Here is a 21022-nt window from a genome sequence, read left to right as displayed (position 1 = left end):
GACAACCTCACATTTTCACACATTAAACTCCCATCAGCCAAATTTCTTTGCCCGCTCACTAAATCTGTCCATGTCCCTTTGCCGACTCGGTGTCCTCACAGCTTACTTCCCACCTATCTTTAAATTGTCAGCAAATGTGGCTACAATGCGTTCAGTTCCTCCATTCAAATCATTCCAATAGGCTCCAACTCTATTCCACAGGGTAGTTTTTGCCAGCCATAAAATGATCCATGAATCCTGACTCCCAGTTAAAGCGAAAATTGATGGTTCAGTTCTTGGTTGCGACGGATGGGTGGGAAGATGAAGAGTCAGAATTCTTCAGCTTATAAATGGATTGAAAGAAAACATTTTGGTCATCTCCATTGGAACAAAGATCAGGGAAAGGGGAGAAACATCACCACTGGCTCAATGAGTAAATCAACAAGGAAGCACCATCGAATGTTCCAGCGTTCCATTAGCAGACCACACAACCCATCCACTCTCTCCGGCTGTTTTTTTCCACAGGAGCAACATCGTCTGGACCCAGCGTCTGCCCACTCCCCATCGTCTTTAACATGCCGCCTCTTCAAGCACCCCTAAATTCCTCTTCAAAGTGTGAATGGATACTGTTTCAACAGTAGTTTCTACAGATCTTCTTTCACTTTCCTCTGTGTTGAGACTGTCAGTGATCGTGAAACTTGCTGGAAATCCCAGGTATAAATCCCAGTAATATCAGTCTGGATTTTGTGCTCAAGTAGCTGGAGTGGGGCTTGGACCAACAACTTCTGATTGAGGGCGGGATTCTCCGGCCTCCCAGCCACGTATTTCTCGACGGCCAGAGGCGACGCGCCGTTCGCCGGCGGCAGAATTCTCTGGTCCCACCGCTTATTAATGGGAATTCCTATTGAAGCCACCCCATGCCGCCGGGAAACCTACGGGTGGGGGGTGCGCTGCCAGTGGGACCAGAGAACCGTGCCACTGGCAAACAGCTGGATAATTCAGGGGACAGAATGGTGGCACAGTGGGTTAGTATTGCTGCCACACAGCACCAGGGACCCCGTGTTTGCGTGAGTTTCCTCCGGGTGCTCCGATTTCCTCCCACAGTCCAAAGATGTGCAGGTTAGGTGGATTGGCCATGATAAATTGCCTTAGTGTCCAAAGATTTGCAGGTTAAGTAGGATTACGGAAACAGGGCAGGGAGAAATAGGCCTCGGTAGAGTGTTCTTTCAGAGGGTCAGTGGAGACCCGATGGGCCAAATGGCCTCCTTCCGCACTGTGGTCAGTCTATGATTCTACTTCCAGCTCACTGAGTCGCAGCTGCTCTTCATTCAAAGTCAATAGACTATAAAAGGTACAATCCTAAAGCAGGTAGGAGCAGAGGGAGCTGGGTGTATATTACAGATGGGCAATGAATGCTGGCCTTGCAAGCGATGCCTACATCTCATGAATGAATCAAAGAAAATCTGTGCACAAGTCAGTGAAAGTGGCAGAACAGGTTGAGCGAGTGGTTTATTAAGCAAAGGGTTTGCTGGGCTTTATTAACAGAGGCAGAGAGTACAAGAGTAAGGAAGTTATGTTGAACTTATACAAGTCACTAGTTTAGCCTCAGCTGGAGTATTGCTTCTGGTTCTGGGCACCATACCTTAGGAAGGAGGTGAACACATTGGAGGGAATGCAGGGAAGATTCACGAGAATGATTCCAGCGATGGAGAACTGCAGTTATGAAGATGGATTGGAGAAGTTGGGACTGTTTTTCTTGGAGAAAATGAAGCCGAGAGTAGATTTGATAGAGATATCCATGAGGGGCAGAGTAGATCGGGAGAAACTGATCCCATTCCTGAAGGGGTTGAAGACCAGAGGGGGTAGATTTAAAGTAATTGGAAAAAGATGCAAAATTGATATGAGAGAAAACATCTTCACATGGCAACCGTTCCCGGTATTACTACGACACCGTGAGCAAGTGCGTGGTGAATTCCAGCCCCACTTGTCCTGAAGTCACAACACGAGTGAATTAACCAATAATTCTGAGAAAAATCCCCGACGTCTTTACATAGAAAACATAGAATTTGCAGTGCAGAAGGAGGCCATTCGGCCCATTGAGACTGCACCGGCTCTTGGAAAGAGCACCCTACCCAAGGTCAACACCTCCACCCGATCCCCATAACCCAGTAACCCCACCCAACACTAAGAGCAATTTTGAATACGAAGGGCAATTTTGGACACTAAGGGCAATTTAGCATGGCCAATCCACCTAATTTGCACATCTTTGGACTGTGGGAGGAAACCGGAGCACCCGGAGGAAACCCACGCACACACGGGGAGGATGTGCAGACTCCGCACAGACAGTGACCCAAGCCGGAATCGAACCTGGGACCCTGGAGCTGTGAAGCAATTGTGCTATCCACAATGCTACCATGCTGTCTTTGGCCCTTGGATGTCCAGCAATTACTGTCACCAGGTTTGTAAGTTGAAACACAACAACTGTTTATTTATAGCAAGAATAATGATGGAATACGCAGTAATTACAACTGGATAACAAGGAAACTAACCTACTACACCCTTTTACTGACCCACCCTTTACCCACTCACACAAGACACGCATACAGAGACACAGTCTGCAACCGCCACATCGGGTTCCCACACGGTTGGGACCACGCGTGTCCCTCGCCGTCGGGAACTGGGCCCGTGGGGGAGGGGCGGAGTAATGCGGGTGGGCCGTCCGATGACGCGCCAACGGTGTTGCAACGGCAGTTTCGAGGGGGCGGAGCATGGAGGACCGGTGTCAAACCGGCGCCAGCCCCTCTTTCAGCATAAAAATACATTCTCCGCCCGTTCACCGAACACATTTTTGGCATCGGGCTCTGGAGAATCCAGCCCATGGTCTGTTTTAAGGCCTTTGTAGTCTCAAAAGAATGACACCATCTTGCTGCAGAGCGAGTCAGCCCCCACACTGGCCATCTGAAGAGGATTAGTTAGCTCCTTTTTGGAGAGTGTTAGCCAGGTCCCTCCATCCAGGCTGCAGAATCAAAAGCAAACAGGGACTCAACAGGAACAAACAGTTATCTCAAAAGGAAGAATGTCCAGGGTTACAGGGAGAAGGCGGGCAAATGGCACACAGGAAATTACTCTCTCGGGGAGCCGGGGCAGACACGATGGGCCAAATGGCTTCCTTCTGTGCTGTAGCCATTCTGTGATTCCGTGGCCAGTGTGTGGAGCAATCCAAGCAACTATGATGACCTTTAAATAAAAAGGGCTTTAAAAATGATCCAAGTTCACCACTGGACAGGAAGTGAAACTTTTCTCCTCCACAGGTCATCATTTCAAACGCCAGTGATCTTCTCGGGAATGATTCCCTGTGGGAAAACATGGAAAAGGAACAGCGACTGCTTTCAGCATCTATTTTACTGCAGTCCATGAAAGACCTTGTCATTGCAACCGGTCTGAATTTACCCGATCAGGGAAAGAAAAATTCATCAAGTAAAAACATTGGTGAGTTCAACAAAGTATATTTTATATCATGTATTTTCTTAAGGCAGTTGTGTGCATTCTATCAGCCATAACCTGCACTGGCCTGGAGTGAGAGTGACATTAAGGCAGCATTTGACCGAGTGTGGCATTAAGGAATCCTAGCAAAACTGAAGTCAATGGAAATGTTAGTAACTTGGGGAAGCCAGCAGGAGTGGAAACAAGGATTTATTGAATTATGTACAACACTCTGCCCACGGCAGTAACTCTCTCCCATCTAGTCCTTGGTGGGAGAACCAACAGCTCTGGGCCCTGCTTGGGGGTGTTCATGTGTCGTCTTCAATGAGCTCCAGCTGGGTGGTCTCCACCCCTTACCTGGGAAGCTTGTACTCCACCGGTCCCAGGGGGAGATCGACAATGATTTCCCCCTGGTCCTGGTGGGGGTTATGACAGAAATCAAGCAGAAAGCTCTCCATTGGTTGGAGTGATGCTTCTTGTACAAAAGGAAAATAGTTGCAGCTGTTGGAGGTCAATCCTTTCAGGCCCGGGGCATCACTGCAGGAGTTCCTCAGGGTGGTTTTTAAAATCCATTTACGAGATGTGGGCATCGCTGGTAAGGCCAGCATTTATTGGCCATCCCTTGTTGCTCTTCAGAAGGTGGTGATAAGTTGCCATCTTGAACCGCTGCAGTCCTTGAGGTGTAGGTATACCCACTGTGCTATTAGGGATGGAGTTCCAAGATGTTGCCCCAGTGACAGTGAAGGAGCAGCAATATATTTCCAAGTCAGGGTGGTGAGTGACTTGGAGGGGAACCTCCAGGTGGTGGGGTTCCCAGGTATCTGCTGCTCTTGTCCTTCTAGATGGTAGCGGTCGTGGGTTTGGAAGGTGTGGTCGAAGGAACCTTGGTGAGTTACTGCAGTGCATCTTGCAGATGGTACACGCGGCTGCCACAGTTCGTCGGTGGTGGAGGGATTGAATGTTTGTGGAAGGGAGGAGCAATCAAGCGGGCTGCTTTGTCCTGGATGGTGTCGAGCTTCTTTAGTGTTGTCTCACCCAGGCAAGTGGAGAGTATTCCATTACACTCCTGACTTGTGTCTTGTAAATGGTCGACAGGCTTTGGGGGGGTGGTCAGGAGTTGAGTTACTCGCCGTAGGATTCCTAGCCTTTGACCTGCCCTGGTAGTCACACTATTAATGTACCTAGTCCAGTTCAGTTTCTGACCAATGGTAAAACCCAGGATGTTGATTGTAGTGGATTCAGAGATGGTAATGCCATTGAATGTCAAGGGGTGGTGGTTAGATCCTCTCTTGTAAGAGATGGCCATTGCCTGGCACTTGTGCGGCGCGAATGTAACTTGGCACTTGTCAGCCCAAGCCTGGGTATTGTCCAGGTCTTGCTGTATTTGGACATGCACTGCTTCAGTATCTGAGGAGTTGCGATTGGTGCTGAATATTGTGCAGTCATCAGCGAGCATCCTCACAATGGACCTTATGATGGAAGGGAGGTCATTGATAAAGTAGCTGAAGATGGTTGGGCCTAGGACACTACACTGAGGAACTCCTGCAGTGATGTCGTGGAGTTGAAATGATTGACCTCCAACCACCACAACCACGTTCCTTTGTGCCAGGTATGACTCCAACCAGCGGAGAGTTTTCCCCTTGATTCCCACGTTTAGCTAGGGCTCCTTGATGACACACTTGGTTAAATGCTGCCTTGATGTCAAGAGCAATCACTCTCACCTCACCTCTGGCATTCAGTTATTTTGCCCATGTTTGAATCATGATTATAATGAGGTTAAGAGCTGAGTGACCCTGGCGGAACCCAAACTGAGCGTCCGTGAGCCGGTTATTGCTGAGTAAGTGCCACTTGATAGCTCTGTTGATGACCCCTTCCATCACTTTGTTGATGATGGAGAGTAGACTGTTAGGGCGGAAATTGGCCAGGTTGGATTTGTCCTGTTTCTTGTGTACAGGACACACTGGACAATTTCCCACATTGCTGGTATTGTAGCTGTACTGGCACAGCTTGGCTACGTGCTGGAGCACAAATCTTCAGTTCTATTGCCGGAATATTATCAGGGCCCAAAGCCTTTGCAGTGCCCTAAGCCCAACCATTTTTAGCTGATTCAGTAATAACATTCCCGCCATCACAAAGTCAGGAGTGAAAAATGAAAAAATGAATATCGCTTATTGTCACAAGTAGACTTCAAACGAAGTTACTGTGAAAAGCCCCTAGTCACCACATTCCGGCGCCTGTTCGGGGACGCTGGTACGGGAATTGAACCCGCGCTGCTGGCCTGCTTTGGTCTGCTTTAAAAGCCAGCTATTTAGCCCTGTGCTAAACCAGCCCCTGAGGATGTTTGCTGACAATGTTCAGCATGATTCCCTGCCCCTCAGGAACTGAAGAGGTCTGTGCCCATGTGCAGCAACACCTGGACAACATCGGTTTTCGGCTGATAAACAGCAAGTAGTATTCACGCCACACAAGTGCGATGACTATCTCCAACAAGTGAGAATCTCCCTTTGACATTCAATGGCATTATCATTGCTGAATCCCAACTATCAACATGACCATTGACCAGATACTGACTGGACAAGCCATATGAATATTGCGGCTACAAGATCAGGTCAGAGGCTGAGAATTCTGCAGCCCCTCCTGACTCCACAAAGCCTCTCTATCATCTACTTGGCACAACCCAGGAGTGTAGAATATTCTCCACTTTTATAATGATCTTTATTGTCACAAGTAGGCTTACATTAACACTGCAATGAAGTTACTGTGAAAAGCCCCTAGTCGCCACATTCCGGCACCTGTTCAGGTACACGGAGGGAGAATTCAGAATGTCCAATTCACCTAACAGCACGTCTTTCGGGACTTGTGGGAGGAAACCGGAGCACCCGGAGGAAACCCACGCAGACACGTGGAGAACGTGCAGACTCCGCACAGACAGTGACCCAAGCCGGGAATCGAACCTGGGACGCAGGAGCTGTGAAGCAACTGTGCTAACAACGTGCTACCATGCTTGCCTGGATGAGTGTAGCTCCAACAACACTCGAGGAGTTCAACACCATTCAGGACAAAGCAGCCCGTTCAATTGGCAAACCAACCACCACTAGCTCTATTGCCAATGCAGACTAGCAGCAGTGTGTACCATCTACAACTCAGCACCTTCCAAACCCACAACCTCCACCATTTATAAGATCAAGTGCAAGGGAACACAGCCACCCGGAAGTTCCTCTCCAAGCCATTCACCATCCCGACTTGGAACAACATCGCTGTTCTTTCACTGCCAGTGTGTAAGAATCATGGAACTCGCACCCTAACAGCTCTGTGGGTTCAAGAAGGTGGCTCATCACCACTTTCTCATGGGCAATTAAGGATAAGAAATAAATGCTGACCGAGCCAGCGACATCCACATCCCTCAAATTAATAAATAAAAAGAACCTTTACATACTATCACGTTTTGGAATCTATGTTAAGATATTCAATCATTCTACAATCTCTGGGATACTAGATAAGGTTGTCAAGACAGATACTTATTCTGCTATCGTGTAAGTCCACCAATTCTTTCCTGGTGTCAACACTGAGGACAGGATTCTCTTTTCTGAGGCTATGTCCGGTGCATGTGTCTAGTCTTACGACGGGAAAGTCGGCGTCGCCCCCGCACCGACACTTTGCCAGGTGGGGGGCTAGCAGCCGCGCCACGCAAAACCACCGGCGTTCCCTATAGATCCTGCCTGAGAATTGACGGGTCCGTGGCCGCGCACGTACATGGCAGTGCCCTGCAGCAGTCGTGCCACATGCCTTGGCGCGGCCCGCGCGGACCCGGCCTGCCAGATAGTGCCCCCATGTAACACCCTTCGACCACCCCACACCAGTCCCCCCAGCCCCCACCGAAGCCCCCCCCCCCCCCGCCCCCCCGCCAGCGGAATGGCTCCCAACCGACTGTGGAGGCGTTGGAAACAGTCCGCGGCCGCCACGCGAGGTTGACAAATCCTCAGATCACAAATGATCTACACTGTCGGGGCGGAGCATCGGGAAGGGCTTTCATGTGACGTCCTGAGGCCGTCCCAATGGCATGCGGCGTACTCAACGATGATGCCATTTTGGAGGGCGCAGAGCATCTGAAAACAGGCGCTGCCCCTGATTTCGGTGTCAAAGGGGATTCTCCGCCCAATCGCCGAATGCGATTTCGGCATCGGCAATCGGAGAATCCTGCCCTTAGTCTCGGAAATGGAGAATCCCGCCCATTGACTCTCCTGGAGGTTCATTGTTTAACCTGAGAGAGACTGAACCATAAAGACCCAGGTTCTTACCAAGTGTGTTCTATGTATCACCAGAGAACTAAACCCAGGCACCTCCTCGCTTGGTTTGCTCATCTGTTTGCAAAAACAATTTCTATTGCCTCGAGTATGGGATATTATGGGTTGATTTAGATGATTTGATGGATAAGATGGAAAGGAGCAATATCCTCTAGTGAGAGAAGGTCACGGCTTGGGACCGTGACCTTCAAAATTGATCTAGACATTGAGGGTTGATGTTCAGAAGCACTCATTCACAAAATGGGAGGTGGGATTTCCTCAACATTCTCCCCCAAAAAGCTCTTGAGACTAGTTCAATTGAAAATGCCAAATCTTCACCGAGTCGGGGGAGATAAGCGGTTTGAGGACTTTTACTGTAAGCTGTACTGTTCGGAGCCTACGGTGGGGGATGAGGACATGAAACGGTTTCTGGACAGACTGTTTATAGAGTTCTATAAACTGTTTGGCACAGAATTGGGGCCCCAGCTAGCAGAGATATGTAATGGGTCAGTCGGTAGGATGAGTTTCCATTCATGTTATCCCAGGCTTCCATTTCGCTCATTTGAAAAAAGGTCAAGGATCCAAAGGTATGTGGCTCATACTGCCCAATATCGTTACTAAATGTGGATGTCAAGCTGTTGATGAAGGTGCTGGCAACGGGTAGAGAGAACTGTGTGCCGGGATGATAGGGGAGGACAAACAGGGTTTGTGAAAGGACGGCAGTTTTGGGTGAATATTAGAAGGCTGTTGAATGTGTTTATGCTGCCCCTGGAGAACCAGGAAACGGAGGTTATAGTGTCTATGGATGTGGAGACTGTGTTTGACTGGGTTGAATGGGCATATTTGTTTGAGGTGTTGGGATGATTTGGGGTTGGGCAGGGGTATGTAGACTGGGTTTGGTCGCTGTATAGGGCCCCCATGGCAAGTCTTCATACGAACAATGTGAGCTTGTGCTATTTTGGTCTGCACCGGGGAATGTCTCCATTGCTTTTCGCTTTGGCAATTGAATCTCTGGCGATGGCACTTAGGAGGTCGGGGGCGTGGCTGGATGGTGGAGGGCTATTGTGAGTGTGGGGGGGGGGGGGTTGGAACACCAGATCTCCCTGTATACAGATGATCTTTTGCTGCGTATTACGAATCCGGTGGAAAGCTATGATAGTGTTATGGGCCAAGGTTTAGAGAACCCCAAAGTGTATCATGGAGTTCACCTGACCCACAACTTTTGATAGATTGTGGTATGGGGAGCACATGGCCCACTCTATGGGTGTGGTACAGCAGAAATTGAAAAGTATTTTTGAAAGCAAAACAATGTTTATTCTATGACTTCAAGTTAACCTTTTTGAAACATACAGTGAACATCTTAGCAACCATTAATTCAAATACAACCCCCAAAGAATACAATACTAAGTAATCCGTTAAGCTTTCCTTTTAACATCCATGAGACTTAAAAGATCTTTTACCAGAAGCACATCAGGTTAAAGTCATTACTGTTACTATTTTTAAATCACCAGGATCGCTTTAGTCTTTAGATTACAGAGAGAGATTCATACACCTTCTGGCTGTGACTGCAGCTATCCAGCTCTGAAAACGAAACTAAAACACACCCTGCAGCAAACAGCCTAAAACAAGAGTAAAAAGCTGACAGACAGCCCAGGTCCACCCACTCTCTGACATCACTGCAGTAATAAACACCCAATTCTTAAAGGAACTCTCACTACAGATACTTATATACACACCCATTTATAAACACTCATTTCTTAAAGGTACTCTCACATGACACCTCCCCCCAAGAAAAAAAAATAAACCATCAACTTCAAGATGGTTTCATTTTTCACTTTTTCACCATCCGTTAAGAAATGAACACAGTAAATATACTTTCTCGTTTCAAAAAACAACACACGCAAACAGGTATAATAATATAGTCCATTTTTTTTTTTTTCTTCCTCCAACTGAAATCCTTCTCGATTGACAGTCTCTTTGAACAAGAAGGTCTCTGCATGATCCGTCCATTTCTCTACATCTCGGCATTTCTCTTTAAAGTCAGATACTTTAGTTCAATTTGATCGCAGAGTCCCTTGTACTTCTCCAACACAGGAGCATTGGCTATCACAGCTTTCAGGCTGTCAAATGCCTGTTGAAAGTCCGCTGTCCACTGAAAGTTTTGACGTTTCTTCAGCATTATTTCCCGTTGTGATGAGGGTATTGGAAACTCCTCAATAACTGTTAACTTCACATCCCGTGGGACCATCCGACCCTGTCCGTTTGTATGGCCAAGGAAAGTGACTTGGGCTTTTCCAAATTCACTTTTGGCTAGGTTTATCACCAAACCCGCCTCCTGAAGTTGATCGAATAACTCCATCAGATGTTTCAAATGTTCTGTCCATGTCTGGCTGAAAATTACCAGATCGTCAATGTATACCGCACAATTGGGTATCCTGAAACAACTTTGTTAGTTAACCGTTGAAATGTGACAGGTGCGTTTTTCATTCCAAATGGCATAACTTTCAATTGGTATCTACCATCTGGAGTCACAAAAGCTGAAATCTTCTTTGCCCATTCGGATAAAGATACCTGCCAGTAACCTTTAAGTAAATCCAGTTTGGAAATAAAAGCTGATTGTCCCACTTTCTCAATGCAATCCTCCAAATGTGGGATAGGATAAGAGTCCGTTCTTGTAACTGCATTAACCTTTCTATAGTCCACACACAACCGTTGGGTACCGTCTGGTTTTGGTACCATCACTATGGGTGAGCTCCATTGGCTGCAACCCACTGCAATTATGCCATTTTTAAGCATACTCTCAATCTCTTTGTTAACCTGTGCCAATTTTAAAGGGTTAAGTCTATATGGATGTTGTTTGATTGGAACAGCATTTCCCACATCTACATCATGAAAGCCATTTTAGTACTTCCCAATTTATCTCCACAAACGTGCCCATGTGATATCAATAACTCTTTCAGGTCAGTCTGTTTTTCCTCTGGAAGGTAACTCAACAATTTATCCCAATTTTTAAAAACATCCTCATTTTCCAATTTAGTTTGAAGTATGTCAAATTCACAGTCATCTGGATTTGGTTCGTCACTTTGAGTTAGAATCATTAAAACCTCCTTTTTCTCTCCTTCCCTTTCAAAGTATCCTTTAAGCATATCCACAACTTTTAATAGATTGTGGTATGGGGAGCACATGGCCCACTCTACAGTTGTGGTACAGCAGAAATGGAAAAGTATTTTTGAAAGCAAAACAATGTGTATTGTATGAACTCAAGTTAACCTTTTTGAAACATACAGTGAACATCTTAGCAACCATTAATTCAAATAAATCAAAGAATACAACACTAAGTAATCCTTTAAGCTTTCCTTTTAATATCCATAAGACTTAAAACACCTTTTACCAGAAGCACACCAGGTTAAAGTTATTAGTTATAAATCACCAGGATCGATTTACACTCTTTAGATTACAGAGTGAGATTCATACACCTTCTGGCTGTGACTGCAGCTATCCAGCTCTGAAAACAAAACTAAAACACACCCTGCAGCAAATAGCCTAAAACAAAAGTAAAAAGCTGACAGACAGCCTAGCTCCACCCACTCTCTGACATCACTGCAGTAATAAACACCCATTCTTAAAGGTACTCTCACTACAGATACTTATATACATGCCTATTTATAAACACTCATTTCTTAAAGGTACTCTCACATGACAATAGGATCATGGGGATATTGGGGCGTTTGGCTCATTTTCGGGGTATAAACTCAACATGGGAAGAAGTGAGGTATTCTCGATCAATGCACAGGTAAGGGGGAAGGGTTTCGAGAAGTTGTCATTTAGGTTTGTTTGGGCGAGTTTCCGGTACTTGGGGATACATAGCGTGGCGCATAGTTGGGCCCAATTGCATAAGCTGAATTTGGCAAATTTGGTGGAGTGAAAGAGGATTTTAAGAGGTGGGATATTTCTTTGACTGGAAGGGTCCAGGCAGTTAAAATGGCGGCGCTGCCGCAGTTTCTGTTTGTCTTCCAAAATCTCCCAATTTCTGTCCCCAAATCGTTTTTGGGTAGGGTCAATAGGATGATCCCGTAGTTTATGTGGGCGGGTAAAGTACCTTGGATCAGGAGAGCAATCTTGGAGAGGGGCAGACGGAGTGGTGAGTTGGCGTTGCTGAACATGCTGGATTATTACTGCACGGCGAATGTTGGGAACGTCAGGAAGTGGGCAGTTGGGGAGATGTCGACGTGGGGGCGGATGGAGGAAGCCTCATGTAGAGGAACAAGTTTAAGGGCACTGTCATTGGCACCTCTTCCGTTCGTGCCAGCAAGGTACTCCACGAGCCTGGTGGTTGTATCAGCACTAAGGATATGGAATCAATGCTGGCAGCATTTAAGATAGAGGCAATGTCAGTGTGGGTGCCGATTTGTGACAATACAGAGGTTTGTTCGGCAGACCTAGATTCCACGTTTCGGGTGTGGGAGAGGGCCGGGATGGAGTGCTTTAGGGACTTGTTTGTGGGGTGGAAGTTTGCAGAGTCGAGAGTGCTAGAGAAAGAGTTTTCACCACCAAAGGGGAATGGGTTTCGATATTTGCTGGTTGGACATTTTGTTAGGAAGGAGTTGGTTATTTTTCCGAAGTTACCCTCCACCCCCCCGGAACTGTAGGATAAAATCTTGTCTAAGGATGAGATTGGGGAGGGAACGATCTCAGGCATGATGGAGAGGGAGCGGTCTTCAATGAACTGAAATGAAAATGAAAACCGCTTATTGTCACAAGTAGGCTTCAATGAAGTTACTGTGAAAAGCCCCTAGTCGCCACATTCCAGCGCCTGTTCGGGGAGGCTGTTACGGGAATTGAACCGTGCTGTTGGCCTGCCTTGCTCTGCTTTCAAAGCCAACGATTTAGCCCTGTGCTAAACAGCCCCTGGAGGAAATAAAGCCCACAAGAAAGAGACAAATGTGTCCTCCTGATGTGCGAGACCGAGTCTCATCCAATTTAAGGTTGTGCACAGGGCGCACATGATGGTGTCAAGGATGAGTTGGTTCTTCTCAGTAGATGATAGATGCAGGCAGATTGCAAGGGGTCCAGTGAATCATGTCCACATATTTTGGGCATGCCCAAAGTTGGAGGAGTTTTGGGAGGCCTTTGTGGGAACTATGTCATAAGAGCTGGGGGTGAAGGTGGCTCCGTGTGTGGCAATTTCAGAGTTTCAGAGAATCCGGAAGTGCAGGTAGGGAGAGAGGCCGACATGTTGGCCTTTGCCTCCCTGGTAGCCTGAAGGCAAATATTGTTCGGATGACTGGACTCGGAGCCACCAAAAGCGACGGTGTGGCTGAGTGACTTGGCGGAGCTTCTGCAGTCGCTCGTCTGAGGACTGCCTGGAAGTCGCTCCTCTTTTGCCTCTTGGAGAACTTGAATTTTTAAAAAGATTTCTTCTGCTCTGGCACCGGCGATGGTGAGCAGAAGCTCTGTCTTTTCAGCGTCGGCCACGTCTTGTAGGTCGGCTGCTACCAGGAAGATTTCAAACAACTGCCGGAATACCCGCCAGTTTTCGCGGAGATCGCCGTGGCACTGGAGCTGCTGCGAAACCCGGATTTTGCCTGAGTATCGTTGCTGGTTGTCACTGTACGCTGAGGTATGGCTATATGGATTGAAACAGTTCAGTCCTGGTACCATGATTTGTTATGTTGTAGGTGTAACATAAGCGGCTTCCTTGTGGTGCACTTGACAAAGGAAGGTTCAGACGTGGAGATAACTTCAACATGTTTATTAAACTATTTACACTTCTATTACTCGGGTTCGACACTACTATAGCTACCCAGACTGACTAACCAGCTGCTGCAATCCATGTGGTGGGTGTAATATTGAATCAACCCTGTGTCTCTACTCACTGACTGTCTCCACTGAAAAGAGGCAGATCATGTGTGTGGTGTCCTTTACATATGGGTTGGTGTAATGCCCTCCTGTGGTTGTGTCATCTCTATGTGTATCGTGAATGTCCATTGGTCGTGTCCTATCTAACTGATCTATTGGTTGAGTGTGTGTGATATCTCTGGTGCTCCCTCTAGTGTCTAGCTAGCCTACATGTATTTACATTGATGCACATCACCACAATGTGCAGCATTGATTGCCCATCTCTAATGCCCTTGAGAAGTTTGTGATGAGCTGTCTTCTTGAACCGCTGCAGTCCAAGGTGTGTAGGTACACCTACAGTGCTGTTAGTGTGGATTTTGACCCAGTGAAGTAACACAGATATGTCTCCAAGTCAGGACGGTGAGTGACTTGGAGGCAAACTTCCAGGTGGTGGTGTTCCCATGTGTCTTTCTAGATGGCAGTGATTGTGTTTTGGAAGGTGCTGTCTAAGGAGCCTTGGGTAGCATTGTTGCTTCACAGCTTCAGGGTCCCCTGTTCGATTCCTGGCTTGGGTCACTGTCTGTGCGGACTCTGCACGTTCTCCCCGTGTCTGCGTGGGTTTCCTCCGGACGCTCCAGTTTCCTCCCACAAGTCCCGAAAGACATGCTGTTAGGTAATTTGGACATTCTGAATTTTCCCTCTGTGTACTCGAACAGGCGCCAGAGTGTGGCGACTAGAGGCTTTTCACAGTAATTTCATTGTAGTGTTAATGTAAGCTTCTTGTGACAATAAAGATTATTAATTTTAAAATTAGTGTGTTCTGGCAGTGCCTCCTGTAGATGGTGCACACGGCTACCACTGTGTGGCGATGGTGGAGGGAGTGAATGCTTGAGGAAGAGGTGCTAATCGAGTGGGCTGCTTTTTCCCAGAATGCTTCCAAGCGGTGCCCTTCAGGTCATGGCTGACCACTGCTTAAAAATATAATGCTGCTCACATCTGGTTCCCTCACTGCGTCTCTCCTGAACCAAGGCATTATTTTGCTCTGGTGTTGTATGCAAACTGACAGGTTAAATAATTTAGAACATCAGACTGTGATTAAATCCCAGCCCTAGTCGAAACATTAAAGGTTTGGTTTCTTTCGCTCTTAGATGTGGAAATAAGAACATTTCGAGGGAAGAACAATTCTTCCCTGGAAAGAGTCACCTTATTGGCAAGAGGCAACATGATGGATATTTATCGACAGACTGCCACTGGAAGGAAAACAAATGGTAAATTTCCTGGTTATTTCCACTTTCCTTCAGTTCCCCTTTTTGGTTTACACATTATTCTCATTCAAGTGAATTCAAGGTTATATTATGTGTGTGGGCGGGGCTGGGGGGGTCAGTTCAAAGGTGCTTTGGTCAGAAGGAGATTTGGGCATTGTGTTGTGTTTTGAATGCCATGCCCTGGATTTGGTGCGCAGAAGATCGACGAGTCTGAATCCGAGTTATCTGAGGATTGAGTTTCAGGATTAGACTGGAGAAATTGGAGTTTGGAAGGGAGAGGCTAACAGTGGATCTTCGAGGGGCACACGGAGTGTTAAATAGCAAGGGTACAGTTAATTAGAACACCGTGTCTGCGCGTCCTGTGCACTGCAATAAGTGATGATGGTGAAACTGGCGAAAGGAAAGTTCTGGGCATACATCACGAGGAATTTCTTCGGACAGAGTGAGTAACATTTGGAATGGTCTTCGGGGTGGTGTAGTGAAGGGAAAGGAACTTTAGACCCATTAAAGAGACAGTAGGTGGTCTGGTGGAAGGGAACATAGGTCGTCTGCCTGAGTGGATCAGTTAATTACCAAACAGTCTTCCTGATCTGGGATGAAAGCAAATTACTGCAGATGCTGGAATCTAAAACAGAAAATGCTGGACAATCTCAGCAGGTCTGATGGCATCTGTGAAGAGAGAGGGAAGGAAGCTAATGTTTTAGGTCTGGATTGTCATGATATTCAGATAAACATATCATGGTGCAAACACACATAAACACTGATGGACAGATCAACGGACCAATCAACACACGCGCAACATCACAGCCAATCACCAGCGAGAGCACACGCACTATAAAACGGGGAACACCACAGTTCCCGCTCGATTCCAGTAGGAGACAGCTCGGGGCACAGAGCTCACAGCGTACCACTCAGACATACACCATGTGCTGAGTTCCTCTCTAAGATAGTGTTAGGGCTAGGTCCACAGGTTAACGGGTAAATTACGAACCACAGTCATACGTTTACAGATGTTGTTATCAAGAGTAATAAAACAGAGTTGTACCATCTACAACCGTGTTGGTTCGTCTGTATAGCGGAACACCCAACACGACATAGTACCAGGATTGGAACCCAGCAACTGTGAGACCTACCTGCACATCTTCAGGGATCCACCATCCTGCGCCATGGACACCATCAGCCCGCCACAGCCGCTCCAAATCGCTGGAAATCTCGGCGTCAACTGGAAGCTGTTTAAACAGCGCTTCCAGTTCTTCCTAGAAGCCACAGAAAGGGAGAATGCATCGGACACCAGGAAAACCGCCCTCCTCATCTCCATGGCAGGGCAACACGCCATCCACATCTACAACACCCTGGTGTTCGCGGAAGGCGAGGACAAGACGAAGTACAAGACGGTCCTTCTAAAACTTGAGCAACACTTCAGCGTCGAGGTGAACGAGAGCTTCGAGAGGTACCTCTTCCAGCAGCGCCTGCAGGGTAAGGATGAGCCTTTTCAATCTTTCCTGACACACCTCCGTATCCTCGCGCAGTCCTGCGGCTATGAGGCCACCTCCGATTCCATGATTCGGGACCAGATAGTTTTTGGGGTCACCTCAGGCACCCTACGCCAGCAGCTCCTCAAAATTAAGAGCCTCACCCTTGCCACCGCCATCGAAGCCTGCGTCCTCCATGAAAACGCGACCAGCCGGTACTCCCAATTCCAGGCGGCTGAATCGGCACGGCAGGGGTCCTACGAGGCCGAGCGGGTCCAGTCGATCGAGTTCCTCCCGGCCCGCGGCCCGGACGAGGGCGGCCATTTCGCGCGCTTTCCGCGGCCTCCCGTGCTTGTACGCGCCAAAAGAGACCTCGACGCAGAGGGACGTGACGTGCAGGCGCGCTCTACGGAGGACCGAACTGCGCATGCGCGGTGGTGCAACGAACGCCATGACGTCACGACGTGCGGCAACTGTGGATCCGCACATTTAAAGCGGCAATGTCCAGCAAAGAATCGACAATGCCTCCGCTGTGGCAAGATGGGACACTACGCTGCCTGCTGTCGAGCAGCTCAACCTGCCAACGCTCCCCAATTCCGCCAGCCTCGCAGAGACGTGCGGGCCATTCAGCCTCCATACACCATGTCATAACCTGACGATGTACAGACCGGTGATACCAACGGCCGGGAAGCCTTCCGCGTTCCGGTCATTGACAGGAATCGGATGTCCCCAAGGAGGATCCACCAGCAGATGCCATTGAACAGCGTTAATCAGGGGGATGAATGGTGTGCCACCCTAACGGTCAACCGATCACCAATCAAATTCCGTCTAGACCCTGGTGCCTCCGTCAACCTTATTGCATGGTCAGCCTTCTACGCCTTGAAGGCCAAACCACCGATTCGGCCATCCCGCTGTCAGATGGTCGATTACAACGGGAATGTTATCCCGGCCATGGGATCCTGCCAGCTCGAGTTTACACACAATGCATACACAGCCACACTGTCCTTTGAGATTGTTTGGATCCTCGAAGGACTCACTGCTAGGCGCACAGGCGTGCAAGGTTCTCCACCTCGTTCAACGGGTACAACACTCTGTCTCTAGAAGGCACGTCCGACTTCCCGGATGCAAACTTTAGGGCACAGCTCCACTCGCTCCTCGCCCACAACCAGGAGGTTTTCCAGGGCATGGGCACACTGCCCTACACTTACAGAATACGGCTCAAACCGGACGCCACCCTGGTCATTCACACACCTCGTAGAGTCCCAGCACCACTCAAAGACCGCCTCAAGCAGCAGCTGCAGGATCTCCAGGACCAAGGTGTGCTTTCCCGGGTCACGGAGACCACGCCATGGGTCAGCTCCATGATGTGTGTAAAAAGCCCTCTGGTAAACTCCGGATCTGCATCGACCCGAAAGACCTGAACAACAACATCATGAGGGAACACTACCCCATACCCAAACGGGAAGAGATCACGAGCGAAATGGCCCAGGCTAAAATTTTTACAAAGCTTGATGCCTCAAAGGGTTTTTGGCAGATTCAATTGGATCAGTCCAGCAGGAAGCTGTGTACCTTCAACACTCCCTTTGGCAGGTTCTGCTACAATAGAATGCCATTTGGCATCATCTCGGCATCTGAGGTGTTTCACAGAATCATGGAACAGATGATGGAGGGCATCGAAGGGGTGCGTGTCTATGTTGACGACGTCATCACCTGGTCCACCACACCATAGGAGCACATCAGTCGTCTCCAGCGCACCTTTGCTCGGATACGAGAGCACGGCCTGCGCCTCAACCGAGCCAAGTGTTCTTTTGGCCAAACTGAGCTAAAGTTTCTGTGGGACCACATATCCCGGTCAGGAGTGTGTCCGGATGCAGACAAAGTGACAGCTATTACAGCCATGCCGCAGCCGGCAGACAAGAAGGCAGTGCTACCCTTTCTCGGGATGGTCAACTTCCTGGGGAGGTTCATTCCCAACCTTGCCTCCCACACAACGGCTCTTCGCCACCTAGTGAAGAAGACTACGGAGTTCCACCCACACACCAGAAGGAATGGGAGGAGCTCAAGATTAAGCTCACCACAGTCCCGGTCTTGGCGTTCTTCGACACTTCTCGAGATACGAAGATCTCGACTGATGCCAGCCAGTCCGGCATTGGGACGGTACTCCTGCAACGGGACGACACTGCATCATGGGCCCCGGTCGCCTATGCCTCGTGGGCCATGACCCCCACAGAACAGCGCTATGCGCAGATTGAGAAGGAGTGCCTGGGTTTGTTAACCGGCATAGATAAGTTCCACGACTACGTGTATGGTCTCCCTCAGTTCACCGTGGAAACCGACCATCGCCCCCTGGTCAGCATCATACAAAAGGACCTGAATGAGATGACCCCTCGCCTCCAGCGCATTCTGCTCAAGCTCCGGAGGTACGACTTCCAACTGGTCTACACCCCGAGAAAGGACCTCATCATCGCGGATGCCCTGTCCAGAGCAGTGAGCACACTGCCTGAATCAGGGGGGTTTGTATGTCAGGTCGAAGCGCATGTGGCCTTCACATCGGCCAATCTGCCAGCTAATGGTGCAAGTCTGGCCCGTATTCGCCGGGTTACTGCGGCTGACCCCCTTCTACAACGTGTGATGCGCCACATGACGGAAGGGTGGCTCAAAGGACAGTGCCCACAATTCTACAATGTCCGGGATGACTTGGCCGTCATTGACGGTGTCCTCCTAAAGCTGGACCAGATTGTGATTCCACACAGCATGCACAGGTTGGTTCTCGAACAATTACACGAAGGCCATCTCGGGTTGAGAAGTGCAGGCGGAGGGCCCGAGAAGCTGTATACTGGCCGGGCATCAGCGACGACATCGCCAACATGGTGCTCAACTGCCCCACCTGCCAAAGGTTTCAGCCGGCACAACCCCCTGAGACGCTTCAGCCCCATGAGTTGGTAACGTCCCCCTGGGCGAAGGTGGGTGTGGACCTTTTTCATGCGCTCGGCAGGGACTACGTCATCATAATTGATTATTTTTCAAATTATCCAAAGGTCGTACACCTGCACGATTTGACATCGTCAGCTGTCATCAGAGCATGCAAGGAAACCTTCGCTCGCCATGGCATTCCGCTTACCGTCATGTCGGACAACGGGCCCTGTTTTGCAAGCCAAGAATGGTCTTCTTTTGCCGCTTCGTATGGCTTCACACACGTGACGTCCAGCCCTCTGCATCCCCAGTCAAATGGCAAGGCGGAAAAGGGCGTCCATATCGTCAAGTGGCTCCTCTGCAAGGCTGCTGATTCCGGATCGGATTTCTGTTTAGCCCTGCTGGCCTATCGCTCGGCCCCACTGTCCACTGGCCTCTCACCAGCCCAGCTGTTGATGGGTCACGCCCTCAGGACCACTGTACCGTCCATTCATGTTCCTAAACCCGGCCATGCTCCAGTACTGCAGAGGATGCGACAGCAGCGTGCTCAGCAGAAGATGGCACATGACACTCAGGCAATTGATCTTCCTGCCTTGCCGCCTGGAGACAACGGCCGCATCCACCTAGCAGAGGGTGGCTGGTCGGCAACTGCCGAAGTTCTCCGCCGCGTGGCTCCCTGTTCGTTCCTGGTTCACATGCCTGATGGCTCAATTCGCCGGCGTAATCGCCGGGCTCTTCGGCTGCTTCCGCGCTCGCTACATGATCATGCACCACTGCCACGCCCTCCTGTTGTCCCTGATGCCGACTTCGTGGAGCTTCCTGCCACCATGCCTATTCCTCTATCGCCTGTGGCCAGGCCCATTCCTCAGCCGGTGGATCCTAACCCACCCTTGAGGTGGTCAACCCGAATTCGTCGCCCACCTACTAGGCTGGACTTATGAGCCTGTTTGCACATTGGACTCACCAAAGTGTTATGCCACAATGTTAATGTGTTTCTCTTTTTGTTGTTACAGGAGTTCTCTTTCGGTGTTTGATGATTGCACTTGCTTTGTTTATGGTACAACCTCATTGCTATGTTGCACCTGACACCTTCCTATGTATATAGTTTAGCCTCATGTACATGTTGCAGATATTGCACACACATATTCAGCTGCACTCAGTACACACCAATATTTATTACCACATAGGCACATATTCTTGTAAAAAGGAGGGATGTCATGATATTCAGATAAACATATCATGGTGCAAACACACATACACACTGATGGACAGATCAACGGACCAATCAACACACGCGCAACATCACAGCCAATCACCAGCGAGAGCACACGCACTATAAAACGGGGAACACCACAGTTCCCGCTCGATTCCAGTAGGAGACAGCTCGGGGCACAGAGCTCACAGCGTACCACTCAGACATACACCATGTGCTGAGTGCCTCTCTAAGATAGTGTTAGGGCTGGGTCCACAGGTTAACAGGTAAATTACGAACCACAGTCATAAGTTTACAGATGTTGTTATCAAGAGTAATAAAACAGAGTTGTACCATCTACAACTGTGTTGGTTCGTCTGTATAGCGGAACACCCAACACGACATGGATGACTCTGTCAAACTGTTTGTCATCCAGCCTCGAAACGATAGCTGCCTTCTCTCTCCACAGATGTTGTCAGACCTGCAGAGATGCCCAGAATGTTCTGGTTTTGCTCCTGATCTTGGATCTTGCTATTCCTTTCTGTCTTTGCGCCGCCAGAATTAACTGCTCTCCAATCCTGATTTATGAATGCCGCT

General features: G+C 48.8%; 1 protein-coding gene across 1 annotated transcript in view; it reads left to right on the top strand.

Annotated features, from left to right (window-relative positions):
- The window catches only part of LOC140403311 (adhesion G protein-coupled receptor E1-like), a 331002-nt gene that overhangs the window by 244731 nt on the left and 65249 nt on the right, over window positions 1–21022 (top strand). The window contains exons 13-14 of the mRNA XM_072491155.1: window positions 3291–3468; window positions 14732–14851. Coding sequence (XP_072347256.1) covers window positions 3291–3468; window positions 14732–14851 — 298 coding nt within the window. The remainder of the gene's footprint in view (window positions 1–3290; window positions 3469–14731; window positions 14852–21022) is intronic.

The sequence above is a fragment of the Scyliorhinus torazame genome, chromosome 27 (genome assembly GCF_047496885.1).
Source record: "Scyliorhinus torazame isolate Kashiwa2021f chromosome 27, sScyTor2.1, whole genome shotgun sequence".
Taxonomy (NCBI): Eukaryota; Metazoa; Chordata; class Chondrichthyes; order Carcharhiniformes; family Scyliorhinidae; genus Scyliorhinus; species Scyliorhinus torazame.
This window is presented reverse-complemented; position numbering and strand designations above follow the sequence as displayed.